Genomic DNA, 26,420 nt, shown 5'->3' with positions numbered 1-26,420 from the left:
GAACAAGGCATTAATATGTGCTGTATAAGTAATAATAAACAGCCAATATGCTAGTACTATGCATGCTAATAAGCAACTAGTTAATAATGAGATATTACCTACTGAAGTTAGCAATAAAAGAAAGTTAGAATCTGAACACTAAGAGGTTTATTGAATGAAACAAGTTCAGTGAATTTCTATGCAAACACTAAATGCATACTTACAACATGCCTTGTTTGCATTTACATTTATAGGAGCGCAACCTCACCCAGGATGGTGGATTTGGCCAGTGGTCACCATGGCAGGCTTGTAACCATGACGACGGAGGTGAAGGCACCAGCACATGTCAGTGTCGCACTCGGGTCTGTGATAACCCTCGCCCCCAGTGTGGAGGGATGAAGTGTGTCGGGGCCAACATCCAGGTGGCCAACTGCTCCAGGTACACCTACTCTACTAACCCTTATGCTTGTTAAAGTAAACTAACCATGCTTGTTAAAGTTCAAATATGACAAAACCCTTAAAAAGTAGTTCATTTGAGTTGTGTGCGATATTCCAGTCACATGATAGCTTTGTGGGAGGAACATGCTGTTATTAACGTCACTGACAATTTTCTCTTCTGATGTAGCTCTCAAATCCCATCCGCACCCTCCATATAAAATTGATTGGTTACTAGATACATGAGAACCAAGTAATTTTGCTTCATTGATAAGAAACCTGGCATGACTTATCTGGCCGAGCCATATTTGTATATATGTGAACACATAAAGTATTGTTCAGAACTGTGGGGTTGGTTTGATTTTTAAAATGTTCTTTGGAAGAAGTATCTTATGCTCACCAAGGCTGCATTTATTTGATTAAAAATACAGTAAAACTAGTAATATTGTGAAATGTTATTACCATTTAATGTAGCCGTTTTCTATTTGGATATATTGTAAAATGTAATTTATTCCTGTGATCAAAGTTGAATTTTCAGCATCATTACTCCAGTCTTCAGTGTCACATGATCCTTCAGAAATCATTCTAATATGCTGATTTGCTGCTTAAGAAACATCAGTTTCAGTTATTGATTTTTAAGCTATATTATCAATATTATCATCTTACTATTTAGCGGTTTGCATGAAAACATAATATTTCCACAATTATTTTTTTCAGGATCCTTTTATAAATGTAAAGTTCTAAAGAACAGCTATTTTATGAAATAGAAATCTTTTGTAACATTATAGATGTCTTTACTGTCACTTTTGATCAATTTAATGCATCACTAATGAATAAAAGTATTAATTTCTCAAAAAAAAACAAAAAACTTAATTTTCTCTAAAAAAAAAAAAGTAGGAATAGTACTTTGGAATAGTAGTACATTTGAAAGTTGTTCTTCACACAAAACACTGTCATGGAAGACTTGAAGTATACAGTTGCACACGTCATATGGATATAATGGTGCGTCTAATTTTTCAAGTTTGACAGCATCCCATTATTCACTGTCAAAACACAGGGATTGAAAACTCATATGGGTTTCAAAGGAGTAAGAGACTGAGTAAATGATTTTGTTTTTGGATGAACTAGGTCTTTATAATCTGGGACTCCCCATATTGAAGTGGCAGGTGTAAACAGTGCGGCTAGACTGATATATGAGAGCCAGAGAGATCAGCCTGAAGTCTTCAATCACAGCCAATCAAAGTGTCAAAGCACAAAGCACTTCTGATTCAGCTCTTCCGTGAGAGAAAGGCACCCCCCAATGCTAACAGCTGCAGAGAGTGAGGCCTCGACTCCATCAATCCTGAACTCTGATACAGACGCGGCTTTATTCATTAACTGCAAGCGGCTGACGCAGCGTTTCTGGCGGAGCAGCTCCTTCTTTGCGTGTCCCATTATCCTGCAGTCACTTTCAGTCAATGAATGAATGTTCAAATTATATCTTCACCTAGAGGGCTTGTTTAAACACACACATCACCGGGTCTGGGTGCGAGAAACTAACAGGACGCAATGTTTCAGTATAACAGCAGAAGAGTAGCTGTGGCAGATCTATAATAGATGAGTAATGAGCTGCTAATACATCTTTGTCAGAAAGCTACTGTTAAGTTTAATAAAACTGATGTTACCTGTCAGGCTTTAAAGTTGTGATCACAATCCTGTGCAGTCATTATCGGGGCCTTAGAAGGAGTCGCTTGACTCCAGGTGACTCCAGAGGGGCTGTCCTTGTTATTCATTTGGAAAATAGGATTTTCTTACTTTTTCGAAGTAAATACTCTAACTTTGCAAACATTGCAACAGTGCAAAGCTCCCAGTTCGCTCACGTCCCTGCCCTATCCTTCATATCCTTTCAAACTTGTATGACAGGTTTAAAGGGGTCATGACCTGCCTTTGTTTTTTATGTTGTACTTGTACACTTATTGCACTTATAAAGTTATCAAGATTTTTACATCAAAAAGCATAATTTAGAAGTAATAATAGGCTATTTACATTACTGTCGGATCCAATATAGTTGCACAGCATCGTCTTTTAGTTTCAATCTTTCTGAAAATCCTGTGTCGAATTGTGCCTTGCTTGTAAACTAATCCGCGGTAAAATTAAGTGAAGAAAGGAACAAGTTCTTACTGATGCGGTCTGGAACTTCATTAAAGATAAAGTTTATCCACTCTTTCCTAACGTTGGGATCAGAAGGAAGGCAATGCAAAGACTGTTATTTTCCACAAATTGGCACTGCAGAGCGTCCTGTTGTTTTCAGAGACATCTTTATCGTTTGGTTTCTGCATAGACCTGCGTGTTCGACTCTCTGGTAAATTACTATGCGTGAATCGGTGGGCGGGGCTAAACAGACAGTGATGTCGATCGTCTTCTGCAGAGGTGGTGCTTATCTACCTATTACATCATATATAGGAATATTACAAAAGCTGTCGTTTTGGCAGACTGCCATCAGTATAAGCTGGTTTAAGACTAACGACAAAGTTTTGAGTTCTGAAACTTACAGGATGCTTTTATAGTACAATGACCTCTTGTGTACAATGTCAAAAGATCAAGGGAATTTTGGTTTCTCCGTTCATGAACCCTTTAAAGTCAGTGGGGTTTTGGACCCCATTGACTTCCATTTTATGGACAAATACTGTTCCACAGAAGAGTAAAGTAAGTCTCAGTGGGGTTATTGTTAACGTAAACTAAATCTATGAAAAATAATTTTGTAATTGGAAAAAAGCTGTAAAAAATTTTTTTTTATGAAAATCTGAAATTTTGCCTTGGCAACTAAAACTACTAATAATAATAATAATTATTATTATTTTACTAAAAATAATAATAATAATAAAAATACAAAAAATATAAAACAAAATAAGAATTATTATTAGTAGTAGTACATTAATATTTCTGTTTTTATTTAATTATATTATTATTGTTGTTGTTAAAATATTTAAAAATATTAAATAAAATAGGAAATATTATATTCCCTGTAAAAAAAATAGTATTTAAGAAAAATAATAAATTAATAATTGTATTTTACAGTACAACTGTAGAACTTACAATACCAATCTTTATGGTTGGTTTAATTTCTTAATCTTAGTGTTAAACCATCAAACTTTATTTTGACGAAAATTGCAGGGAGGCCGTAAAGCTTCACTTTTGTTGACAGTAGCCAGTTTATAAGCACTTCTCATTATTTGTATGGGCAGATGGTTGCGCATTCCTAAATGCACGTTAGATAAGTGACCCAAACTCAGTTGCAGAGATGGAGTTTGTTTGGAGCAACACTTACATGTAAACCAAGCCACTCTGAGATGCTGAAATCACTGTATCATGAGCTGCTCATGTATAAATAAACACAGTTCCGTTGTTCACTTTAAAACACACCGCGCATATATTTAACTAAATCGCAGCCTTGACAATTGCACTACGAAATATTGCGATTCAGATTAACTGTGCAGCCCCACTATATGCACCCTTTTACATTTGTATAGGTCTAGTTGAGGACTTGTTGAGAATGGGTCGACCTGTGACACGAGTGCAAGGAGCCGCCTGGTCGTCATGGGAAACGTGGTCTGCGTGTTCCAAAGAGTGCTCCAAAGGCTTCCGCACACGCAAGCGCTCCTGCGCCACACCGGATGGCAAGAGCACGCTGTTCGCCTGCAGCGGAGCGCCGGTCGAGTATCAGGACTGTAACACTCAGCCGTGCCCAGGTCTGAGAGAGCCTTGTATCCTCTTAAATAAGTCAATCGTGCCCTGTTAATGGAGTAGTGTAATAATGGTGTTGTTTTTCAGTGAAGGGGGCATGGTCATGCTGGTCTTCCTGGTCTCAGTGTTCTACTTCCTGTGGTGGCGGTCACTACCAGCGCTCCCGTACCTGCTCTAACCCTTCTCCTGCTCATTCTGGAGACATCTGCATCGGCCTGCACACGGAGGAAGCGCTCTGTAACACACACGAGTGTGAAGGTGAGAAAATCGCATAATAGCAGCATTAAGAGAATATTGTTTTTTTAAAAACATTTCTTTTCCTACTTAAGGAATACATATTTGGAAACAAAATAATGTTTTAATGATAAATACATTTAAAACAGTTCTTACAAAATGTGTTTAAACACTTTCCACAGTCTTCGTCTTTACGTTTCCTGTAAAATCCAGTAATTGACCTTAACTATATCCATATATTAACTCTTTCCCCGCCAGCATTTTTGAAAAAAGTTGCCAGCCACCACCAGCGATTTTGATGATTTTCACTAAAATTTGATGGCCTCCAGAATATTTTGCTGTATGTTTTATTCTAGCTTAAAGCATTCTTTTTTTATCAACACTTGAATATAGGTAGGTTTCATAAAAATGCATAATTTTGAGCAAAAAGGTGAGAAAATCACATTTTTATCAAAAACTACATCTGGGTAATATTCAGTACGATTATCAAAGCATAAATCCAGTAAATCGCTTCTATCAACACCTCCAAAGCTTGCACAGACATATACCACTTCCTGGATCAACATTTTACTCCGTAACATTATGCAGTTTTCATTTATATGCTGCCCATTGCTGATGATCGCATTATTTTTCATATGCATCTGTTTACATAAGAGATCGCTCGTTTCTCCGTCCTGTACACATGTGTTTTTGTTCGGGAGGTTTTGTACTCGTTCAGAAGATGTGTAATAGCGCCCCCTAGTGTATAACAGTGAAAACACGAAAAGCCGTAAAAACTCGTCTTTGGCGGGGAAGCGTTGTCTTCTAAAAGACGAGATAACTCGTCAATGGCGGGGAAAGAGTTAAACAACAATACTTAACAACAAAACAAATGTAGCATATTTCATTGGTTTATTTACGTTTATATTTTTACTACTGTCAAAAGTCTTTTTGTATATTTAATAGTAACTAAACTGATTATTCACTGGCCTTAAAGGGATAGTTCATCCAAAAATGAAAATTTGATGTTTATCTGCTTACCCCCAGGGGGGTAAGCAGATAAACATCAAATTTTCATTTTTGGATGAACTATCCCTTTAATACGGTAAGTAATAATCTGCGTTTGATTTAATAAAAAGAACCAGCTCATAAGAGTAATTCGATTTACGAATCGATTGAACTGTACCAGTTGTTCTGTATGTGACTGATTCACTAAAAAGAACTGGTTCATAAGAGTCATTGGTTCTTGAATTGGTTGAACTTCACCTGTTGTTCTGTATGTGTTTGATTCATTAAATATAACTGATTCATAAGAGTCATTCTTTTGGGAATTGGTTGATCGTACCAGTTAGACTCTGTGTTTGATTCACCGGTTCATAAGGGTAATTCATTCAGAAATCAAGTTTAACCCTAACTGTTCTAACAGTACTGTAATTGTTTGATTCACTAAGAATTACCAGCTCATTCAGTCGTAATTGGTTGGTCTGAACTAGTTGTACTGTATATGTGTGATTCACTTAAAAGAACTGGTTCATAAGAATAATTTGATTGGGAATCAGTTAGACTGTACCAGTCAAAGAATCAATTTTTACAAGTCATTTTGTTTGGGAGATAAACACACTGGTTTGGGAGAAATCCCCCACTTCCCCTTTAAATACTCTGCATGACTGTTCATGATGACTAAAGATTTTAAACACAATTGTGAACTGTTCTGTTTATCTTGCTCACCTGTGTCAGGTGGGTGGGGGGTGTGGTCAGAGTGGGCGGAGTGTAACGAGGAGGGGCTGCAGCTCCGGATTCGTACATGTGAAATAAGCTCCGCCTCTTGCCAAGGAAACTCCACAGATCAGAGACAGTGTCGACCCAATGAGAGTGCAGGTTAGTTCCTTTCCCTCTTTTTGCTCGTTTCTTTCTGGCATTTCAGACTACAGTATTGTTTCATTTTCTTAATTCTAGTGCTGTCAAAGGGACAGAAGAGGAACATAAACTGTGGAGGTAAATCTTACATCATCCACCAGCATTCAGGTTTTGGTGTGTCTAATGACCCTAGTGTAACATTTCTTTCTCTTTTGGTCTCCTGCAGGGTTTTCTCTGTTCCATTTGGTGCTGACTGGAGCGTGCTGTTTTCTGGGAGCCGTTTTGTTGTCCGTCCTGGTGTATGTGTACTGTCAGAGACTCCGCAAACCCCCTCAAGAATCCGCAGTTATCCATCCCAGCACCCCCAACCACCTACACTATAAAGAGAACAGCTGTGCGCCCAAGAACGACTTATACACACCCATGGAGTTCAAGGTATCCCATCATGCCACAGTGTTCTCTCTGTATTACCCTTAACTGGTGGGTTGCAACCGCAATACAGATTAGTGCAGATAATAAAATCCGCTTAATCATATAATCATGTATTGTTATTATATAGAAATAAATAACTTTTTTTAAGGGAAGGAGAAAATGATTCCTATAATTCTAGAAACCAGAATATTCAGAATTATTATTATTATTATTAATTGTGCATTTTGTTTGGCTTAGACCAGGGTTCCTCCATAGGCGGGCCACATCCGGCCTGTGAGAGTAAAACGTTTGGCCCGCACTAATTTCAAATAATGTGGCATGAAAATTCAAACGCAGCATTAGTAGTAGTATTAGTAGTATTTGTTCACATTTGTTTAATAAATAATTCTGGTCTTGTCACTGTTGAGAATAATTATTATATAATAATATCATATAATACAATTATTATCATATTTTTTTATTATAGTGTATTATTTTTTATTTAATAATAATAATAATAATTATTATTATTATTCACTTTTGTTCACTAAGTTGGGTTCACTTGACATCTGATGTGAAATCTGAAACAGTTGAGAATCGCACCTTTCTCTAATCTGTCTCAAAGGAATCCGTCTTTTCTATCAATCCTCATTTTCCGGTTTCCTCTTTTCCCTCAGAGCGTTGACATCACAGGACCGCTGCAGCATGATGCAAAACATGCTGTGGCCTTTGAAATATTGAAGAGACTTTCGACATCTTGTGTGCTCACTTTCTGCGCTTTCTCTCTGTTCCCCGCAGACTCTGAATAAGAATAACCTGCTTCCACCGGATGAAAGCTGCAACTTCTTCCCATCAGCGTTACCGCAGACCAACGTCTACGCCACCACATATTACCCGTCTCCTTTGGGCAAATACGACTTCCCTTCCATGGACTCACCTTGCAGCTACATGCACAACTGATGCACGGACACACATCTCATGCTTTCTTAGGGCAGTGTGACCACGGTTACGCACCCTCATCCGTCCATGCAGATGCATTGGAAAATGCATGGATCCACAGGAAGGCTGAGCGCATAATCTGCATCTCAAATGGTGCAGGAAAATGCAAAGGAGTGATGTTCGGATAAGATGGGCCCATGTAGTTTTCTTGTAGCATTTCCTTTCCTAAATGTCATCTCGAACTGGAAGTCACGGGTTCAGCTGATCACATGCGTCGTAATAACTACAGACTGACACTCACAAAGCATGCACACTTCTTACAATGCAAAGGAGCAAGAGGAATTCTGGGATCAAGTTTAAAACTGTATTGTGATGTACTACTTTATGTGCTGGCATCTTTGTGTTGTTCTTCATAATCGAAAAACTGCAACGCAGAACTCGCTTTGAGTCATAAAGCATGAAGGCTTCCAGACAGCTGTGACGCCTCACAGTAAGCCTGAGCATCTGTTTCCCTTATTTGTTCCTGGTTTACGTCTTTTTCTGCTCCAGAGAACTCCAAGAACTACAAGGACATGAGATCCATGGAATCAGGATGACCGGTGATGCGGCAAAAAACAAACAATGGTTTTGCTTTGCCTTCAGTGGAAGATGTTTTGAAGGATGTTCATGCTGCTCCTTCCCATACAATGAAGTATTCAGGGCCTGTCAAGCTCACAAATATACAAAACCGTGCTATAAAAGTATCAAAAAAGGCATCCCTATGGCTTATGCACCATATTCCAAGTCTGAAACATGCAGTAGTTTTAAATGAGAAACTGAAATTTAAGTTACCTGCTTAAATCTTTAAAAATTCAAATTCACATATTCAAACTTTTTCAAACAAATATTTTGCACATTCTTCTTTTTCTTCAAAACAAACTTGATGAAATGGCATGAGGATGAGTAAATAAAATATAAAAATTTTGGTCAATCATTTCAAACGAGTTGCTACTGAAACATGGCAGTCTGAAACAGCTCTGTGTGAGTGTTATTGAATCTAAAGGGATGTACGTTTGTAAGTATGTGTATATTTGTAGCTGGCATTATATATTTATACACAAATGATGATTTTTCTTTTTTTTTTGTTGTTGATGGAATCAGGTATTTTTTTCCTTGCTATAACTCCACAGTGAACATATGACAGTGAGAGCAGCAACTGTTGTCTTCAGTACACTACGAATGCTCAGATTTACACTTATTTCTTGCTATTACAGTTTTTTTTTTTCTGTCTGGGATTGTGTACAGTACATGTTTAATGAAAATATGTTTTATGAAATATTTTAAGCTAATTCTTTCCAGTGAGCCCATATGAACTTCAGTGCAGACGCAGACAGTCTGGTGGGATGTTGAATATGGCATTAGAGCGGAAGCGGCCACGGTCGTGTGTATAGTGTATCGTGAGCTGGACACTTGCTGATGATGCTTTTTTACGCTGATGTTGCATGGATGCTGCATTATCTGAATGCAGACGGTTCTCTATGCAATAAAAAAAAGAAAATGGTTTTCCAACACATGATCACTGCCTTTATACACTGTGACCTTTTGCTATGTTTTTATATGTTGTACATTGTAAAAATAAATACATATCCAGCTGGGTGTCAAAACACCACAATTTACTTTTCTGTCAATCTATCTAGATAGAATCTATCTATCGTTCTATTGTTCTGTCTATCTGTCTTTCGGTATTTCTATCTATCTATCTATCTATCTATCTATCTATCATCTATCTGTCTGTCTGTGTCTCTATCTATCATCTATCTATCTCTATCTATCTATCTATCTATCTATCGGTATTTCTATCTATCTATCTATCTATCTATCTATCTATCTATCTTTCGGTATTTCTATCTGTCTGTCTGTCTCTGTCTGTCTATCTATCTATCTATCTATCTTATCTATCTATCTATCTATCTATCTATCATCTATCTGTCTGTCTGTGTCTCTATCTATCTATCCATCTATCTATCCATCTATCTATCTAATCTATCTATCTGTCTATCGGTATTTCTATCTATCTATCTATCTATCTGTATTTCTATCTATCTATCTATCTATCTATCGGTATTTCTATCTGTCTGTCTGTGTCTCTATCTATCTATCCATCTATCTATCTAATTTCTATCTATCTCTCTGTCTGTCTGTCTATCTGTCTGTCTATCTATCTATCTTATCTATCTATCTATCTATCTATCTATCTACAGTATATCTATCGGTATTTCTATCTATCTCTCTGTCTATCTATCTATCTTATCTATCTATCTATCTATCTTTTGGTATTTCTATCTATCTGTCTGTCTATCTATCTATCTATCTATCTATCTATCTATCGGTATTTCTATCTATCTATCTATCTATCTATGATCTAATCTATCTATCTATCTATCTATCTAATCTGTCTATCTATCTATCTAATCTGTCTATCTATCTATCTAATCTGTCTATCTATCTATCTTATCTATCTATCTATCTTATCTATCTATCTATCTACAGTATATCTATCGGTATTTCTATCTCTCTGTCTGTCTATCTATCTATCTATCTATCTTATCTATCTATCTATCTTTTGGTATTTCTATCTGTCTGTCTATCTATCTATCTATCTATCTATCTATCCATCCGTCTTTCTATCTATCTATCTCTGTCTGTCTATCTATCTATCCGTCTGTATGTATTTCTATCTATCCGTCTTTCTATCTATCTATCTATCTATCTGTCTGTCTCTATCTATCATCTATCTGTATCTATCTATCTATCGGTATTTCTATCTATCTATCTCTCTGTATCTATCTATCTATCTGTCTGTCTGTCTGTCTGTCTGTCTGTCGTTCTGTCATTCTTGTGTTGATATGTGTGGTTGTGTTGAGTGTGAAGGATTGTCCAGCGCAGGGAAAGGTTAATAACTCTGGTCATTAGCGGTACTGTAGAGTTGATTACAGAGCGGCTGTGTTCTCTAGTGCACGTCGTGTCCTCGAGGCCGAGCCTGCAGATGAGTATTTAAAGTCTTCACTTCGCTCCATGTGATGAATGATGTTTGCAGTTCTAACAGTGGGTAAGTGATAAAGCTTTTTAATGAGCTATTTGCTGTTTAGAGGTTTTCCTCTCTAATGGGAGGAAACTAACCATTACCCAGCAGCTGGAGAGAGTTATCAGAGCAGACGGGCTATTTGAACTCAGACCTGCTGTGGCCTCCAGACACACCACTAATGAAAGCTGCTCAGAGGCTCCTCCTGAACTAACACTCACACATGCAGCACAGAGCATTTATCTGCACTCTCACAAATAATGTGCAAAACTGTACCTTCAGGGGAACAACAGCTTGTCAGTGGGGCAGTACCTTTAAAGGGACATCTTTGTACATTGTTTACCCCAGAGGGTTCATAATAGTACCATAAGAGTACACATTACTGCTCTAATGTACCAATATGCACCCTTTAGGGGCAAAGAAGTTGCAAATATGTCCTTTTGAGGGGACAGCCCTAGTGAAAAGCTGTTGTACCCCTACAATTTTTTTGCAATTTTTTTTTCCTGACAGTGTGCAAGAAAAAAAAAAATCTGTCTTCACCATAAAATTTAAAGAAATACATTTTTTTTTTTGCATTGTTAATTTAAATTAAGTACATTTTACCCAAAATTCTTATTACCATAATGCATTAAGACTTTTGAGCTTTTTGCAAGTCTCATTATTCCCAATTGTGATTAGATTATCAGTAATGTTAAATAATGTTTTACTATGTAAATTGTAAAACAGTAAAAGAAGTAATTTTTCAATTAGGTATATTTTATTATATTACAATTTCAATATTCGATTATTTATTTAATAAAATGAGAAATAAAAGGAAAAATATGTTTGGAATGACTTGAGATGACATTCATTTTTGAAAAATGGGAAAAAACAGGGTGCAAAATTGAAAATAATAAAACCTTGTACACAGACAAATGAAACTACTTTTATGTATCTAACATGTAGGCTACTAAGCTACTGAGCTATGCTTTGATGCAACCTCACAACTTTTCAAACATTAAATATCATAATGAAATACTATCAAACTATTCATCTGTGAATATATTGACAAATTTGGCATTTCTTTCACAAAACAAATGGAGTTCATGTAGTAGCCATTTTTTTCTGTTGATGCTAGATGCTAATAGAACAACTGTGTTAAATACATTCTATTATTAATCCCCCATAACATTTACAATTGAAAATAGTTTCATTTTTTAAACCAAATAGCAGTTACAATTGCTGGACATGTTTTGTCCCATGTCTCAAGAATCAGAGGTGAGTAATTAATGTTGAACTCACTTTAAAGCAGCACTATGTAACTTTTTCTGTGTTCAAAATTAGCAAAATGTATATAATGAGCGAGTACATCATGAATTCATCTTCCAAACCGCGTTTTTGTCTTATTCCGAATCACTACGGTACACTTATAATAAGTACTTATATTTGGACTATTGTAGGCTGGTCGGGTCGTCACCGCTGCGGAGTAACACATACCTGCGTGAATCGCCATAGACATAAACTTAGAGAAGTAGCTCCGGTTGGAATGTTCTTCCGCGGGATGTGTGCAGTTCTGTTTATTAACCGCTAGAGCGCCAAAAGTTACATAGTGCTGCTTTAACAAGGCGACTTGCAGAATAGTGCACAGACTGTGTTTGTGATGAGTTCTTAAGTGAGCAGCAGGATAACTGTCTTTTATAAGTCGTAAAAAGCACACTTCATACAAGCTACAGCTGCTATCTAGTCGCAGGTCAATTCATCATTTAAGAAGCTTCTCTGGCTTTTTGCCCAGGAGTCAATGACTTGTGAATTTCTGCAGATGTAGAGATCTGGAGATGATGAGGAACTCAATTAAAATGGTTCAATCAGCTTGTACATTTCGGAGTCTCTGACATGAAAGCGAGAAGAAATACCGGCCAGTTCTTGATATCTGAGGGGTGATGCTGGATTTTTGGAGCCTGTTATGTAGAAATCAGCTGCGATGGTCACAGATGTGTGGATGATTGAACACAGATGAGGAGTTTTGGAGCCACAGCCGTTAGCTTGACATGCACCACCCAAACACCACACTCACTCGAAGAAGAAACTTCTCAAGAACATCATGCGGATTCTAAGAAGTGATGGCTGCATTGCCAAAATATTAAGATTGCCTTGATTTCTACAGATGAGATAAACTCACTCAATACACACACACACACCCATGATGCTGGTGAGACTAAAGACATCTTTTAGAGGTTATGAAAGCCCCTGAAGGCCGCGTCCGGCGTGATTTCATCAGCGTCAGTGAGCAGACGAACAAAAACAGAGTGAAACATGCTCACAGCGTCCCAAACACAAGCACTGCTGGAATGAAGGATCTCTGTGCACAGACTATCGACTCTCTGACTGAACAGAGACATACGGCCTCATTAACATGTCTTGATTATTTACTGATTCATTTGTTTTCATTTGTAGTTTGTTAAAAGAGTAAATGGATGGGATAGATTTCCGAGCACTTTATTAATTGCTTTGGAACTCCATTTAGACTTATTGCAGGGCCGATCAAAAGCGCTGCTCATCATTTATCATCACACACATAAACACAAAGAGTGTGTGTTTAGGCCTCGAATCTTCAAAAGCACAAGAGGAGCAGGGTGATAGTCAGAGACGCTTTTTGTCATTGTGCTAAATGGTAAAAAAGTTGCCCAGTTTACATGAATTCACCCTATGGTTCATAACCAATAAATCTGCATGTTAAACATACAGTAAAAAGTCATGTGAGGTGCATAGAAATATATATATAATGAGTAGAATCAAATCACTGACTCAAGGAAACATCCTTTAAATGGTAAATAATACTTTTTCCATATAAAATCCATCATTTTATAATATAAACATCACATTTTCATTTCATATAGTACAGTAAGGGTTTTTTTTTTTTACAGGTTATTACTGTGACATTTTACATTTTTAAAAATCTATAAAATAATCTATAGCTTGTAATGTTTTCTCTCTCTCTCTCAAATCAAGCCTTTCAAAAACATGCGTTCTAGATTCCTATCGGAATTAATATGGAACCGCTCCTAATCAGAATCAGATCGTGGATAATTCCTTTTCCAGTATTCATGTTGCTGTTTTCTGTTAAGCTCCGACAGGCGTCATATGAGCCAGTGATACTGTCTCCACTCAGGTCCGGTGGGTGATGCCCGATATGAAAATGAAATAATTCATGAGAGATTTCAAGCACGTTGCAACTCAGTCACGAATGAAGGACTTAAAGGGATAGTTTACCCAAAAATGAAATATAAACATCACATTTTCATTTCATATAGTACAGTAAGGGTTTTTTTTTTTTACAGGTTATTACTGTGACATTTTACATTTTTAAAAATCTATAAAATAATCTATAGCTTGTAATGTTTTCTCTCTCTCTCTCTCAAATCAAGCCTTTCAAAAACATGCGTTCTAGATTCCTATCGGAATTAATATGGAACCGCTCCTAATCAGAATCAGATCGTGGATAATTCCTTTTCCAGTATTCATGTTGCTGTTTTCTGTTAAGCTCCGACAGGCGTCATATGAGCCAGTGATACTGTCTCCACTCAGGTCCGGTGGGTGATGCCCGATATGAAAATGAAATCATTCATGAGAGATTTCAAGCACGTTGCAACTCAGTCACGAATGAAGGACTTAAAGGGATAGTTTACCCAAAAATTAAAATTCTGTCATCATTTACTCACCCTCATGTCGTTCCAAACCTGTATGAGTTGCTTTCTTATGTTGAACACAAAAGAAGATATTTTGAAGAATCAAACAGTTGGTGGTTGCCATTGACTTCTATAGTATTTTTTCCCCCTAACATTACTATGGAAGTCAATGGCAACCACCAACTGTTTGATTACCAGCAATCTTCAAAATATCTTATTTTATGTTCAACATAAGAAAGCAACTCATACAGGTTTGGAACGACATGAGGGTGAGTAAATGATGGGTAAATGATAATTTTTGGGTGAACTATCCCTTTAACTCCACATTAGCAGCTCAACACCGCCCTCTGCTGTCAACACTCACATACAGTAATACTGATACTTTTATGAAACGATTGATTGATTGTTTATCCTGTGGCCAGACACGAGTAAAAGATTGAACAGAATACTAAAGAGAGAAAACAGGATGAAGGAGAAACTAATGAAGAACTCGGACAAATAAACTGCTTGCATAGGCTACATTTCAAACAATTAATAACATGAATTTGTGTTTGAAAGAGCCTTTATTGCAATTTATTAATAGTATTTGAACATTGTTACTATTTCTTAAGGAGTGTGCATTACACATTTCATAAACAAATCATATCTTATAAAATCGACAAATCCTTTGGTGGGGTTGGTAAACCTTTATTTATTTATTTACATTTAACTAGCCTATTTGAAAATGAACTATTTACAGTTTGACCTTATTCTGATGCTACTCCTCTCCTCGGTCCTTGCTATTCATTTCTCATTTCTGCGCACAGGCTCACCACCAGTCATCTAGCACAGCTTTATATATGTGTGTGTGTGTGTGTGTGTGTGTTTAAGATATGGGAGGAAAAGCGATTTTGCGTTCTTTCGCGAAAGTGCGTTCCACGGAGAAACTTTGCATAGAAAAGCTCCTAGTCGGAGGTCGGAACGCAAAGTTTCTCGGGAGAAAGCAAAAGCATTAATATATCTATAAATATATCTTTTTTATATATATATATATAATTACCATGTCCTTTTAGGGATTCCGGTAAGTCAAACCTTAAACGCGCGAAACATCCACAATACTTTTCAAACTGGCTGGACTCATGGTTTTCACCTGGTTAACAGATGAAAACAAATCACATAGACGTAAGGATGGACTTTTTGTATTTGCCCATCACCTTAGCAACTGCATAGCAACACCCTGGCAACCACTTGTAACAGTCTAGTGTTATGGTGCCAAATTTTGCACAGGAACTCAGCTTTTCCTCAGAAAATCTATAATGTGTATTTCACTTGATTCTTTCATTTACTTCCTACACATGTAGTGCAATGTGCAGATGAAGAGGAATGCGAACGCGGGCCTGATTTTCTTCCCAAACCTGCTCAGTGAGTGTCTCACCCTCATCCAGTTAGACCGGAGACACAGACACACACACACACACACACACACACACACACTCACAGCTGGAGCATTTACACCGACTCTGTCCCAGGTGCGTGTGGAATACATTAGACTTAACTTTATTTTATTACTGCATTCTGAATTTACACCCTCAGAATGAGTGCTCGTCTATGGACTGAGGAGCAGTTTAACTGCCCCGTCTGTCTGGATCTGCCCTCTGACCCCGTGACCATCCCATGTGGTCACAGTTACTGCAAGGCCTGCATCGCAGATTACTGGGACAATGAAGGCAGGAAAAACGGCACCTACAGCTGCCCAGAATGCCGGCAGACCTTCAGCCCTCGTCCCACTCTCTGCCGGAACACCATGCTGGCCGAAGCCGTGGAGCAGCTCCGCCGAGGGGCCCTCAGCTCCGCTGGGCGAGAGTCCATCAAGAGCGCCCGGAGCGCAGCGTCCTCTGCGTCTGAGCGTGCGCACACACGGAGCAAAGGGGCATCGAAAAAGCTGCCAGGTTCGGCAGTGCCCTGTGACCGCTGCCCGGAGCCCAGAGCGGCAGTGAAGACGTGTTTGGTGTGCATGGCATCTTTCTGCGAGACTCACCTGAAGCCTCATAACACGCAGGAGAAGCTGAAGAGCCACGAGCTGATCGCACCCACCGGTGACCTGAGTCAGAAGATCTGCCCCGAGCACAAGTACCTGCAGGAGTTCTTCTGCCGCTCGTGTCAGATGTACGTGTGCTGGCTGTGCACCAGTAACCAGCACAAGGGCCACGAGAGCGTCTCCACACAGGCTGAGAGAAACGAGAAGCAGGTGGGAACCACATCAAACATCCTCACAAATATAGTAACATCTAAAAAACAAAATAAGAATTTAATCAGAATGTAAAAGGTTCATAATTGTGACCCTGGACCACTAAACCAGTCATAAGGGTCAATTTTCTGAAATTGAGATGTATACATCATCTGAATAAGCTGAATAAATAAGCTTTCCATTGATGTATGGTTTGTTAGGATAGGACAATATTTGGCTGAGATACAACTATTTGAAAATCTGGAATCTGAAGGTGCAAAAAAAATCTAAATATAGAGAAAATCGCCTTTAAAGTTGTCCAAAATGAAGTTCTTCGCAATGCATATTACTAATCAAAAATTAAGTTTTGATATATTTACGGTAGGAAATTTACAAAATATCTTCATGGAACATGATCTTTACTTAATATCCTAATGATTTTTGGCATTAAAAAAAAAATCAATAATTTTGACCCATACAATGTATTGTTACTACAACTACTTAAGACTGGTTTTGTGGTCTGAAAATTTCCAGATTTCCCAGGAAACTGCATACTTCTTGCGTGTTTACATCATATCCGTAAATAAAGAATATAAGGTCAGGCTACTACTACAGCCACAAGAACCGAACCTGAAGTTTGCAAGCAAAAAAGGAAAACGACAGTACTTAATAACACACAAATGAACATAGTTTGCAATGCAGCACATTTGCTGTTCATTGACTAGGTTCACAAAACAATGTTTATGATGGTGGTAACGATGCCAAAAACATAGTGTAGCTTTAAACATGTTACATTTTGGTACTTGAGAGTTGAACAAACCCATAACCTTAACATGGTATAATCATAATATTTTTTAGCAGCATTATAATTATGGATGCACAATATATTGGTGGGTGCCATATTGGTTATCAGCCAATATTAAATGTGTTTTATTTGTATCTGTAGCATAAATTATTTTGGAGATATATCAGCCGATATGGGGTAATTAAAAAATACTGTTAAATGCATTTTTTAGCAACTCTCAAAATAAATATCCCTTTATACTGTATGTTATAATACAGTATACTGTATGTTATAATACTGTGATGCATACATTCCGTTTTTTATTAATTTAGATAAAATAGAATTTTAATTATGGCCATTTATTGTAACAAAAATAATTATTGGCAAAACTTTTAATGTCAGTGCATCCCTATTGTAGTTCCCTATTATACTGAAATAAATAAATCCCTATTATAATTCAGTAGTATTCTTAAATGTAATTATGGTAAATAAATTTCATGATCTTTAAGTACCATAGTATATATTCAAGCGAATTTCAATAAGGTGCACAAATGCTCAGCTTCTTCCTTTTCCACGACAACTGCTTTGAGGAATCTTTATTTTTGACGTCTGTCATAATGTCAATGAGTCTGGAAAATGATCATGTATGCAAGGCAGTGACATCATTCAGAAAAATGCTCTTTCACTGCCACTGTTTGATCAGCCTGACTCACCTTTAGCTTTTGCCTGACGTGTTGTATTACTGTGTCAGCCTGTTTTAGTATTGTTCAACTCACACTCATTCCAGTCCACATTCCAGTCTATTCTGAACTCTTGCTTTGTGTCCTAATCTTTGTTATTGAATTAGAAAGAGCTGGGCGCAGTTCTGTCTGAGAACCATCAGCGACTCCAGGACAGAGAGAGAGAACTGAAAGACATGAAGAAAGTCTTAGACACACTCACGGTAAAAAATCAGCAAAAAAAAAAAATCAACAGTATTGAAGCATATTCTGTTGGTTTTATGAGTTGCATCTCACACAATCATGATCTTTAAAGGGAAAGTTCACCCCAAAATAAAAATTCTGTCATCATTTACTCATAAGACTTTGGTTAAAAGAACCAAAATATCATAAAGGTGTGTTGTGGTTTAATTCAAGACTTCTGAAGAGATACAATGGCTTTACATGATGAACAGATTTAACTTAGCCTTTTACTTACATCTAAACAATGATCGATACATACAATACATGTATGAGCACGTCACATATGGTAAACATGGAAGCTCAAATGTGCATGTATGAACCAATGACAAACACACAAGCTTCAGTGTTTACCTTATGTGATGTGCTCTATATATGTGTGTTAATATATGCAAATAAAAGCCTGAAATAAATCTGTTCATCACACAACCCTGTTGAAAAAAACCAGCATATGCTGGGTAGGTATGTTTTGAAGCATGGCTGCTGGTTTGAGCTGGTTTAAGCTGGTTCTTAGCTGGTCATGTGCTGGTCCTAAGCTGGTCCTAAGCAACTAGATCCTGCTCAGGACCAGCCTAAACCAGCTCAAACCAGCAGCCATGCTTCAAAACATACCTAACCAGCATATGCTGGATTTTTCAACAGGGAAAGCAATCATATCTCTTCACAAGACTTGGATTTTCTCTCACTTTTTTTTTTTTTACAAAACCTTTTTTAGTTTCGGACCTGTACTCTCAACGGAAATACAGAAACCTCTCAGGCTTCATTAGAAATATTTGAATTTGTTATAAAGACTTACCAAAGTCTTATGGGTTTATGGGTAAATGACATTTTTTGCTGAGCTATCCCTGTAAGGTCTGAGCATCCTCTGTGTGTCTGTGTGTGTAGAGGTCCTCAGGAACAGTGCGGGACGAGGCGGACGTGGTCCTGTCGGAGCTCCAGGAGTCAGTGCAGCGGATGCTGGAGCTGCTCCAGGACGTGATGGTCTCCACTGCGCAGGAGAAACTCAACGAGGCCCAGGAAGTGGTGACCAAACTGGAGGCCGAAGTCAAACAGCTTAAGAAAAAAGACGGAGAACTGAAAGAGCTCATCAACTGCCAGGACAGTATCTACTTCCTGAAGGTTAGATGATGGCTTCATCAGATTTGGTGACGTGGGGTTTACAAAACTGAGAGCTGATGTCACGGAGAGCACATGAATGATCTTCTCATACTTCGTCTCCACAGACGTATCAGTCTCTGTGCTGCCCGCTGGAAGGAGGAGAGCTGGGAGCTGTAACCGTGAACCCTGAAGCCACGTTTGATCCTGTCAGGAGCGTCGTCATCCAGCTGAGGGAGAAAGTGGAGGAGATGTGTGACCAGGAGCTGGACAAGATCAACAAGACAGGTACAAACACACACAGGTCTCACAATCACACACACTGAACTGCTGTCATGTACAGGGTCACCATAGGGTCATTATCTGTGTCTGTCCTCAGTGTACAACACCACAGCGTTCACAGTTGCAGATCGCAATGGACAGAAAACAGGAGGCATAATGAAACGTAAGTCAATTTCACTACAGTTCATTTGGTGACAAAATTTTTTTTACTTTTGTCAAATTCGAAGTGGAATGAATGTTTTATACACAGTATTGCCAATGCAAAGATATAATTGACAACAGAGACTAGAGACATGGAAAAAAGATCATTTGAAGAAAAGATATGAAAAGATCAATTATTATAAAATCTTTTAATACAATCTTAATATAAAAATAAATTATAAAAATAAATAAAAAATGTCAAATTATTTTAATATATTTATATATACAAACAAAATTAAATTAATATAATTTTTTTTGCATCACAGTGTTTTCTGGAAAAGGAGCCAGAGCCACTCGTGCACAAGGTATGAAAACAATGAATAAAAGTATTTTTTATTTAATTTTATTTTTTTATTTTATTTTTTCTCTTAGAGTTGCTAATGTATGTGAATATTTTCAGGACCCCCACCACTACCTTCAGTAAGCACACGAGGAACAGGTAAGTTTATTTTATTTTATTTTATTTTATTTTATTTTATTTTATTTTATTTTATTTTATTTTATTTTATTTTATTTTATTTTATTTTATTTTGTTTTGTTTTATCAAATCAAATATCAGTTGTGCTGTAAGTATTTTTCTTTCTTCAGTGAACACGCGTACACAAGCTGTCAGAAACAATGAGCCAAGAGGTGAGACTGTTTGCTGACAAAGTGATCCGATTTAACTTTTTAAATGTGTTTTTAGAATGAGTTTGTGCAACTGTATGTAGGATTTAGAATATTTTTTTATATCAATATTTGTTTATATCAGTTAACAGAGGTGTTACAAACTCCCCAAGACAAGCCAGATCCCCGAGAGAGGAGAGAGATGACAGTAAGAAATGCGTCTCACACACTTTGACTCATGTATGTTTGTTATCATCTGTAGTTTGTCATTCATGGTTTAGTTTCTCACTCTGCAGCTGACAGGAGTGGCAGTTCATTGAGACCAAGAGAAACACAAAGGAGAGAGGAAAGAGAAAACGATGGTGAGAATGAAACATAAAGATATAAAAACAAGCATCTGTCTGGTGTAGTTTTGCTCAATGTTTATTCGATTTCTCAGCAGACACCTGGAGTTTAAGTTCCGTGAGATCAAGAGGGAGACCGAGAGGAGAAGACAGAGATCATGGTGAGTTTTAATGGGTGAAAGATGTCCAGGTTAATGCAGAAATGCAGAAAATAAATTAAGCCTATTTTTAGAACCATAAAGATTATTTTGCATTACTTTTTATGACAATCTCATCATAATATGTCCAGATATTTTTACTTTTGAGTTATTCAATTGTTAGTGTTATTTATGTAATACATTATTTATTTTCTTTATATTAGAGTAAAATGAAATCATTGCAATTTTTTTATCAGTACAACATTGATAGTATGAAATTTTCATGTTTTCAATTTTTCGATTAATTGCAAATGCTTTTATCACGGTATACGGTATTATCACGGTACTGAAATTTAGTTGCAAAAAAGTGTTTTCATAAACTATAACAGGTTTAATACTTTTTTTCTTATAACAAAAAGAACTGAACATGTACATACAATAAAGTAATACACAAAAAATGTATAAAGTAAAAAATTTCACACAGATTAAAGTGCAAAAGAATTATAAAGACCAATAAGTAACACTTTACAATATGACCTCATTAGTTAACCTCAGTTAATGCATTAACAATTAATAAGGAGCAATAGATACATTTGCTACTGATGTTATTAATCTTTTTTTTTTTTTAAATACAACTGTTCGTTCATTAAATAACACAGTTGCACCTTTTGATTTTAACAACATGTTATTAAATATTGAAATTACCTAAGATTAATGAATATTTAGAATAATTTTTGATTGGCAGTTTATGTTAACTAATGAATTAACTAATGTTAATTAATAGAGCCTTAATGTAGCCTAAAGTGTGAGCAAACAATAAAGAATCAAAACATTTTCAAACAATATCAAGGGCATGTTGTAGTCTAGATTAAAATGTTAAAAAAAGTTTGAAAATAAATAGCCTATTAGGTCTAAATATTCAAGTATTTGGTGCTGTGATGAACACCACTGCGAATACAAAAATCTGAATGGCTGTTTAAACCATAGACATGTATCTATGGTTAAACCATTTAAATACGTTTTTAGAAAGTAGTGCAGCTGCTTTGATTACGGGGTTTCCGGGGTAACGGCTGCATTTTTGCTGTTTAGCGCCATCTGCTGTCAGAGAGTGAATGTGCGCTTTCATTCAGAGCGTCGCTCACGCGCTCCGCCATGCGCTTCTCATCCGTGCTTGTTTACATCAGAGTGCGCATGCGTCTTTCACGCAGCATACAGCGGTGTTGTGCATTGTGACCAGTTGATGGAGAAAATATTCTTAAAATGCTTTCAAAAAAGAATTTGTAATAAATAATTATTCACGGTATTTTGAAGTGCCCACGATAACAATATCGTGCATATTCATTATCGTGATATATCGCATTACCGAATACCTGCACATGTCTATAGTGCTACAATGATCTTTAATCTCTAATATCTGTATGTATTCTTTATACATGTAAATAATTGACCATATGCATACTTTATAAATATAAATATGCGGAGTATTGAGTGTCTAATTTACAGTTTAAATACTTTAATGTCATTAAACTCAGAGTACAAATGCACTAAATGCAGAGTAGAAAATTTAGACGGGGCTAGGAATTGGGCAATATTGTCTTTAAGCTAAATGTAATTTCTTTTTTCCCTATTTAATTCTGGGGTGAAATATGACTCAGATGTATCCTGACATTCACCCTTGTGTCAATTTATTTGTCATTTTCTATGATCTCTGTATAGAAAGAGAAAATCAGGCCTCTCAAAGACGTCAAAGCACACAGAGCAGAAACACACGTGATGAAGAACAAGGTGAGACGACGCATGCAAACACATTCTAACCAGCACACTGTCATTTTGGTTTAAAGGAAAGATTCCAGATATTGTCCCCGACTTGAACCCCACTTTGCATTCTTTCTAAACCAAGTACACAGTGTTTTAAAGCGGTTTTACTTTGAATTGTCAGCGGACCGCTGGAGTTTGAGTTCAATCAGACCGAGACTGAGGAGAGAGGACAGAGAACAAGGTGACGCTTGATTCATGTCTGATTATTGAAATTGAACACAGATGCTTTTAAGAATTGCATCATGTTTGTGTCTGTTTTCCTTGGTGACAGTCAATGGAGAAGCTCAGTCTAGTCCCTCACAGCAGAGATCAAACGCTGTGGACAGACAGCAGCCGCCCAGACAATGTGAGCGACAGCAGCTCAAACATACTCTACAATCAAATCAAGACTTTGTGTTTCTAATCCAGTTTTTATACATTTCCTCATTGTGTTCTTCATCAGCGGACAGATGGAGTCTGAGCTCTCTCTTACCTAGAAACAGGAAGAAGAGACAGGACACAGGTGAGCGAAAGAACACACACAGTCTAAATAAGGACCTTTGATAAACTTCTGTTGCTTTTATGTACAACTAACTAACTTTTGGGGACAAAATATGTACCTGAAATATGCTCACATAAACCCTCACACAATGAAACCAAGCTTAGGCTTGTTAAGAAATCTTTACTAGTCATTCAGGTTTGTCTAGCATCCAGATAAACGCCTGTATTTCCTGCTCATGTGAACTGGGGTCAAAGAATATATTATCAAGTACCTCAAAATGTCCTTTGAATTTTTGTCTGTATTTGTTGGGTTTTCAAGCATGTGTCCAACAGCAAGAGCTAAATGTGTACATTATTTTTAGATTTTATAAACCTTTTGAATAAAATGTTTTGTGGTCAGTCATCATTATGTATTAAATAAATGATGTCATGAAACATGATGTCATGTGTCACATTTCAATCCCACGCAGTGAAAGAGGCCACACCCACTCTCCAGGAGGCGGGGTCAGTGAGACCTCGTAGCCTCTCCCGTGCCAGTGCCTGTAAGTCTGTACTGTACACTGACGATTCAAGGATTATTTGAAAATATACATTTTGAATAAAATAATTTACATTTAGAAATTCATATAGTTTGCCATCTACATAATTTATAAATGTATACATTCAAATACAAATAACAACGAGAGGATGAAAATGGTCATGAAAAACTAAATGATGTTGTTTAAATAATAAAACAGTATTTTTTTAAATGAAACAAATAGATTTATTTAGCAATCTGCATTAAATTGATCAAGTGACAGTAAAGACATTAATGTTACAAAAGATTTATATTTCCAATAAATGCTGTTCTTTTGAATTCTCAATTCATCAAAGAATTCTGAAAAAAAAAAATGTCAGCATATTTGAATGATTTCTGAAGGATCATGTGACACTGAATACTGGAGTAATTCAGCTTTGCATCACAGGAATAAAATTTTATAATAAGAAAAAAAATTTCATAATATTTCACAATATTATTGTTTTTACTCAAAAAAATACTACCAACCCACACATTTGCCTTAGTCAGATTAGCTCTAAAAACAGTAAAATCGTTGTAATTGTTAAATATCTAAAAACTAATATTGACTGTATCTCTCTTCTCTCTGTAGGGGGAGAGCCAACAGAAGGTAATATTAATGTTTTTGTTTTTGTAGCTTTACAGCTAGTTAAAATGTAGTTAAACTGATTACATGTAGGGGAAAGATTGATCATTGTTTCACTCTGTTTCTGTCTTTTTCTCTGTACAGTGAATCCTGGGCAGTTCCTGGACTCACCTACTGACAGTCCAGTCGTCAATCCTGCTTTTCCCACATGTCAGCATTTACAACAATATCTTTTGCACTACACACATCATATTATGAAAGACAAATGGATGAAGAGATGGGTGGATAGATATATGGATGGATGGACGAATGGGTGGATGGATGGTTGCATGGATGGATGTGTAGATGGATGCATGGATAGATAGATAGATAGATAAATTAATGTGTAGATAGATAGATAGATAGATGTGTGGATGGATGGGTGGATAGATAGATACATTAATGTGTAGATAGATAGATAGATAGATAGATGAATGTGTAGATGGATGGATGGATAGATAAATGTGTAGATGGATGGATGGATAGATAGATAAATGTGTAGATAGATAGATGATAGATGTGTAGATAGATAGATGTGTTGATGGATGGGTGGATAGATAGATGAATGAATGTGTAGATGGATGGATGGATGCATGGATAGATAGATGGATGAATGTGTAGATGGATGGGTGGATAGATACATGGATGGATGTGAAGTTGGATGGTGGATGAATAGATGGATGAATAGATGTATGGATGGATACATGGATGAGAAGATGGATGGGTGGATAGATACATGGATGGATGGATGGATGGATAGAAAGATAGACAGATATATATAAAGACAGACAGATTATCTAATAAACTGTTCACCACCATATAATATTAATGTCCTATTAAAAAGTGTCCAGTTCATTTTTCAAAACAGCGTTCTTTTTTAGATGTAAATTTCCATATTTCCTTATAGCCTGTAGCTTTTGTCTGATTCTTTTTGTTGTTGTTTTTTTACAGTGCGAGAAATTAACATCGACAGTATTCAGGCCCCAGAGCCCAGAACCAGAGACGAGTTCCTGCAATGTGAGTTCATTTCTCACACATCTTGTCTTTTCATTCTGTTTTTTATTTTCTCATCTGTTTGTCTCTCTCTCTCTCTCTATTAGATGCTTGTGATTTGACCTGCAATGTGAGTTTATTCCTCATGTATTGTTCTTTTCATTCTATTTCAAGCTCACTTTCTCAACTCTCTCTCTCTCTCTCTCTCTTTCTCTTATCTCTCTCTCTCTCTCTCTCTCTCCCCATTAGATGCTTGTGATTTGACCCTGGATCCAAACACAGCCCATCGGCGTCTGGTCTTGTCTGATGGAGACACCGTGGCCACCCTTCAGCAGACGTCTCAGCCGTTCCCCGACCTCCCTCAGCGCTTCGACGGCTGGACGCAGGTGCTCTGTCTCCAGCCCCTCTCCTCCGACCGCTGCTACTGGGAGGTGGAGTGGAGGGGGCGTGGCTCCTCCCTGGGTGTGGTCAGTGGTTCCATGTCCCGCAAAGGGGCGGATACGGGGGCGGGGCTTGGGTATAACAGCAAATCGTGGAGCTTGGAGCTGTCAGACATGTGCTGCGCAGCCATGCACGCCAATAAGAAGGTGGAGATCCCTGTGACCTACAGCCCTCGAGTCGGGGTGTTTCTGGACAGGACCGCAGGGACTCTGACTTTCTATAGCGTGGATGACGAGTTGGTTCCTCTCCATGCTTTTCAAGGGTCATTCCCACCACCGCTGTACGCTGCGTTCGGGGTGGGCTGTGGGGTCGGCGTGGGGCTGGATTTTGCCATGGGGCAGTTCAGCTCCACGTCAGACAGCATTAAAATCTGTCCCTTGTGAACGGAGCGAATCTCACAAAAATAATATGCAGGTCATATTTCACCCCAAAATCAAAAGAAAGAATTATATTTTGCAAGAAAATGAAGCCTATTGGTAAGACCAAAATTATTTTTTCATAAAGATTCAGTACTTTCCCCTCCAAATTTATATTACCATAATGTTTCTAGTAAAATTTTTGTACAATTATATAATTATGATTTTCATTTCTGCAATACAGCCATGTTAAT

At 37.2% G+C, this 26,420-nt stretch overlaps 2 protein-coding genes across 2 annotated transcripts in view; both read left to right on the top strand.

Moving 5' to 3' along the window:
* Positions 1-7,961, top strand: part of LOC107746611 (semaphorin-5B-like) — a 64,924-nt gene extending 56,963 nt beyond the window's left edge. The window contains exons 13-20 of the mRNA XM_016560906.1: positions 234-418; positions 2,117-2,154; positions 3,924-4,142; positions 4,225-4,395; positions 6,088-6,228; positions 6,307-6,345; positions 6,434-6,642; positions 7,417-7,961. Coding sequence (XP_016416392.1) covers positions 234-418; positions 2,117-2,154; positions 3,924-4,142; positions 4,225-4,395; positions 6,088-6,228; positions 6,307-6,345; positions 6,434-6,642; positions 7,417-7,578 — 1,164 coding nt within the window. The 3' untranslated portion in view covers positions 7,579-7,961. The remainder of the gene's footprint in view (positions 1-233; positions 419-2,116; positions 2,155-3,923; positions 4,143-4,224; positions 4,396-6,087; positions 6,229-6,306; positions 6,346-6,433; positions 6,643-7,416) is intronic.
* A 2,610-nt stretch (positions 7,962-10,571) lies between these two features.
* Positions 10,572-26,270, top strand: trim25l (tripartite motif containing 25, like). Its single transcript, XM_016560922.1, has 21 exons — positions 10,572-10,645; positions 15,856-16,510; positions 18,121-18,216; positions 19,118-19,351; positions 19,456-19,615; positions 19,707-19,772; positions 20,077-20,115; positions 20,211-20,249; positions 20,399-20,440; positions 20,562-20,624; positions 20,713-20,778; positions 20,856-20,921; positions 22,614-22,682; positions 22,837-22,896; positions 22,987-23,061; positions 23,158-23,217; positions 23,666-23,737; positions 24,344-24,361; positions 24,482-24,547; positions 25,328-25,393; positions 25,619-26,270. The coding sequence occupies exons 1-21, from the start codon at positions 10,617-10,619 to the stop codon at positions 26,191-26,193; spliced, it is 2,616 nt and encodes an 871-aa protein (XP_016416408.1). The 5' UTR covers positions 10,572-10,616; the 3' UTR covers positions 26,194-26,270.
* The last annotated feature ends 150 nt before the right edge of the window (positions 26,271-26,420 follow it).

Source organism: Sinocyclocheilus rhinocerous, unplaced genomic scaffold, assembly GCF_001515625.1.
Source record: "Sinocyclocheilus rhinocerous isolate Xijiao unplaced genomic scaffold, SAMN03320098_v1.1 scaffold588, whole genome shotgun sequence".
NCBI lineage: Eukaryota > Metazoa > Chordata > Actinopteri > Cypriniformes > Cyprinidae > Sinocyclocheilus > Sinocyclocheilus rhinocerous.
This window is presented reverse-complemented; position numbering and strand designations above follow the sequence as displayed.

What these genes read in the sequence shown, in the direction of transcription:
- trim25l (XM_016560922.1), top strand. Translation starts at nt 10,617, where the DNA reads ATGAATGATGTTTGCAGTTCTAACAGTGG. An exon ending in GTTTGCAGTTCTAACAGTGG is followed by an intron (nt 10,646 to 15,855) that starts GTAAGTGATAAA and finishes TTACACCCTCAG; the next exon opens with AATGAGTGCTCGTCTATGGA. An exon ending in AGGAGAAGACAGAGATCATG is followed by an intron (nt 20,922 to 22,613) that starts GTGAGTTTTAAT and finishes ATCTCTGTATAG; the next exon opens with AAAGAGAAAATCAGGCCTCT.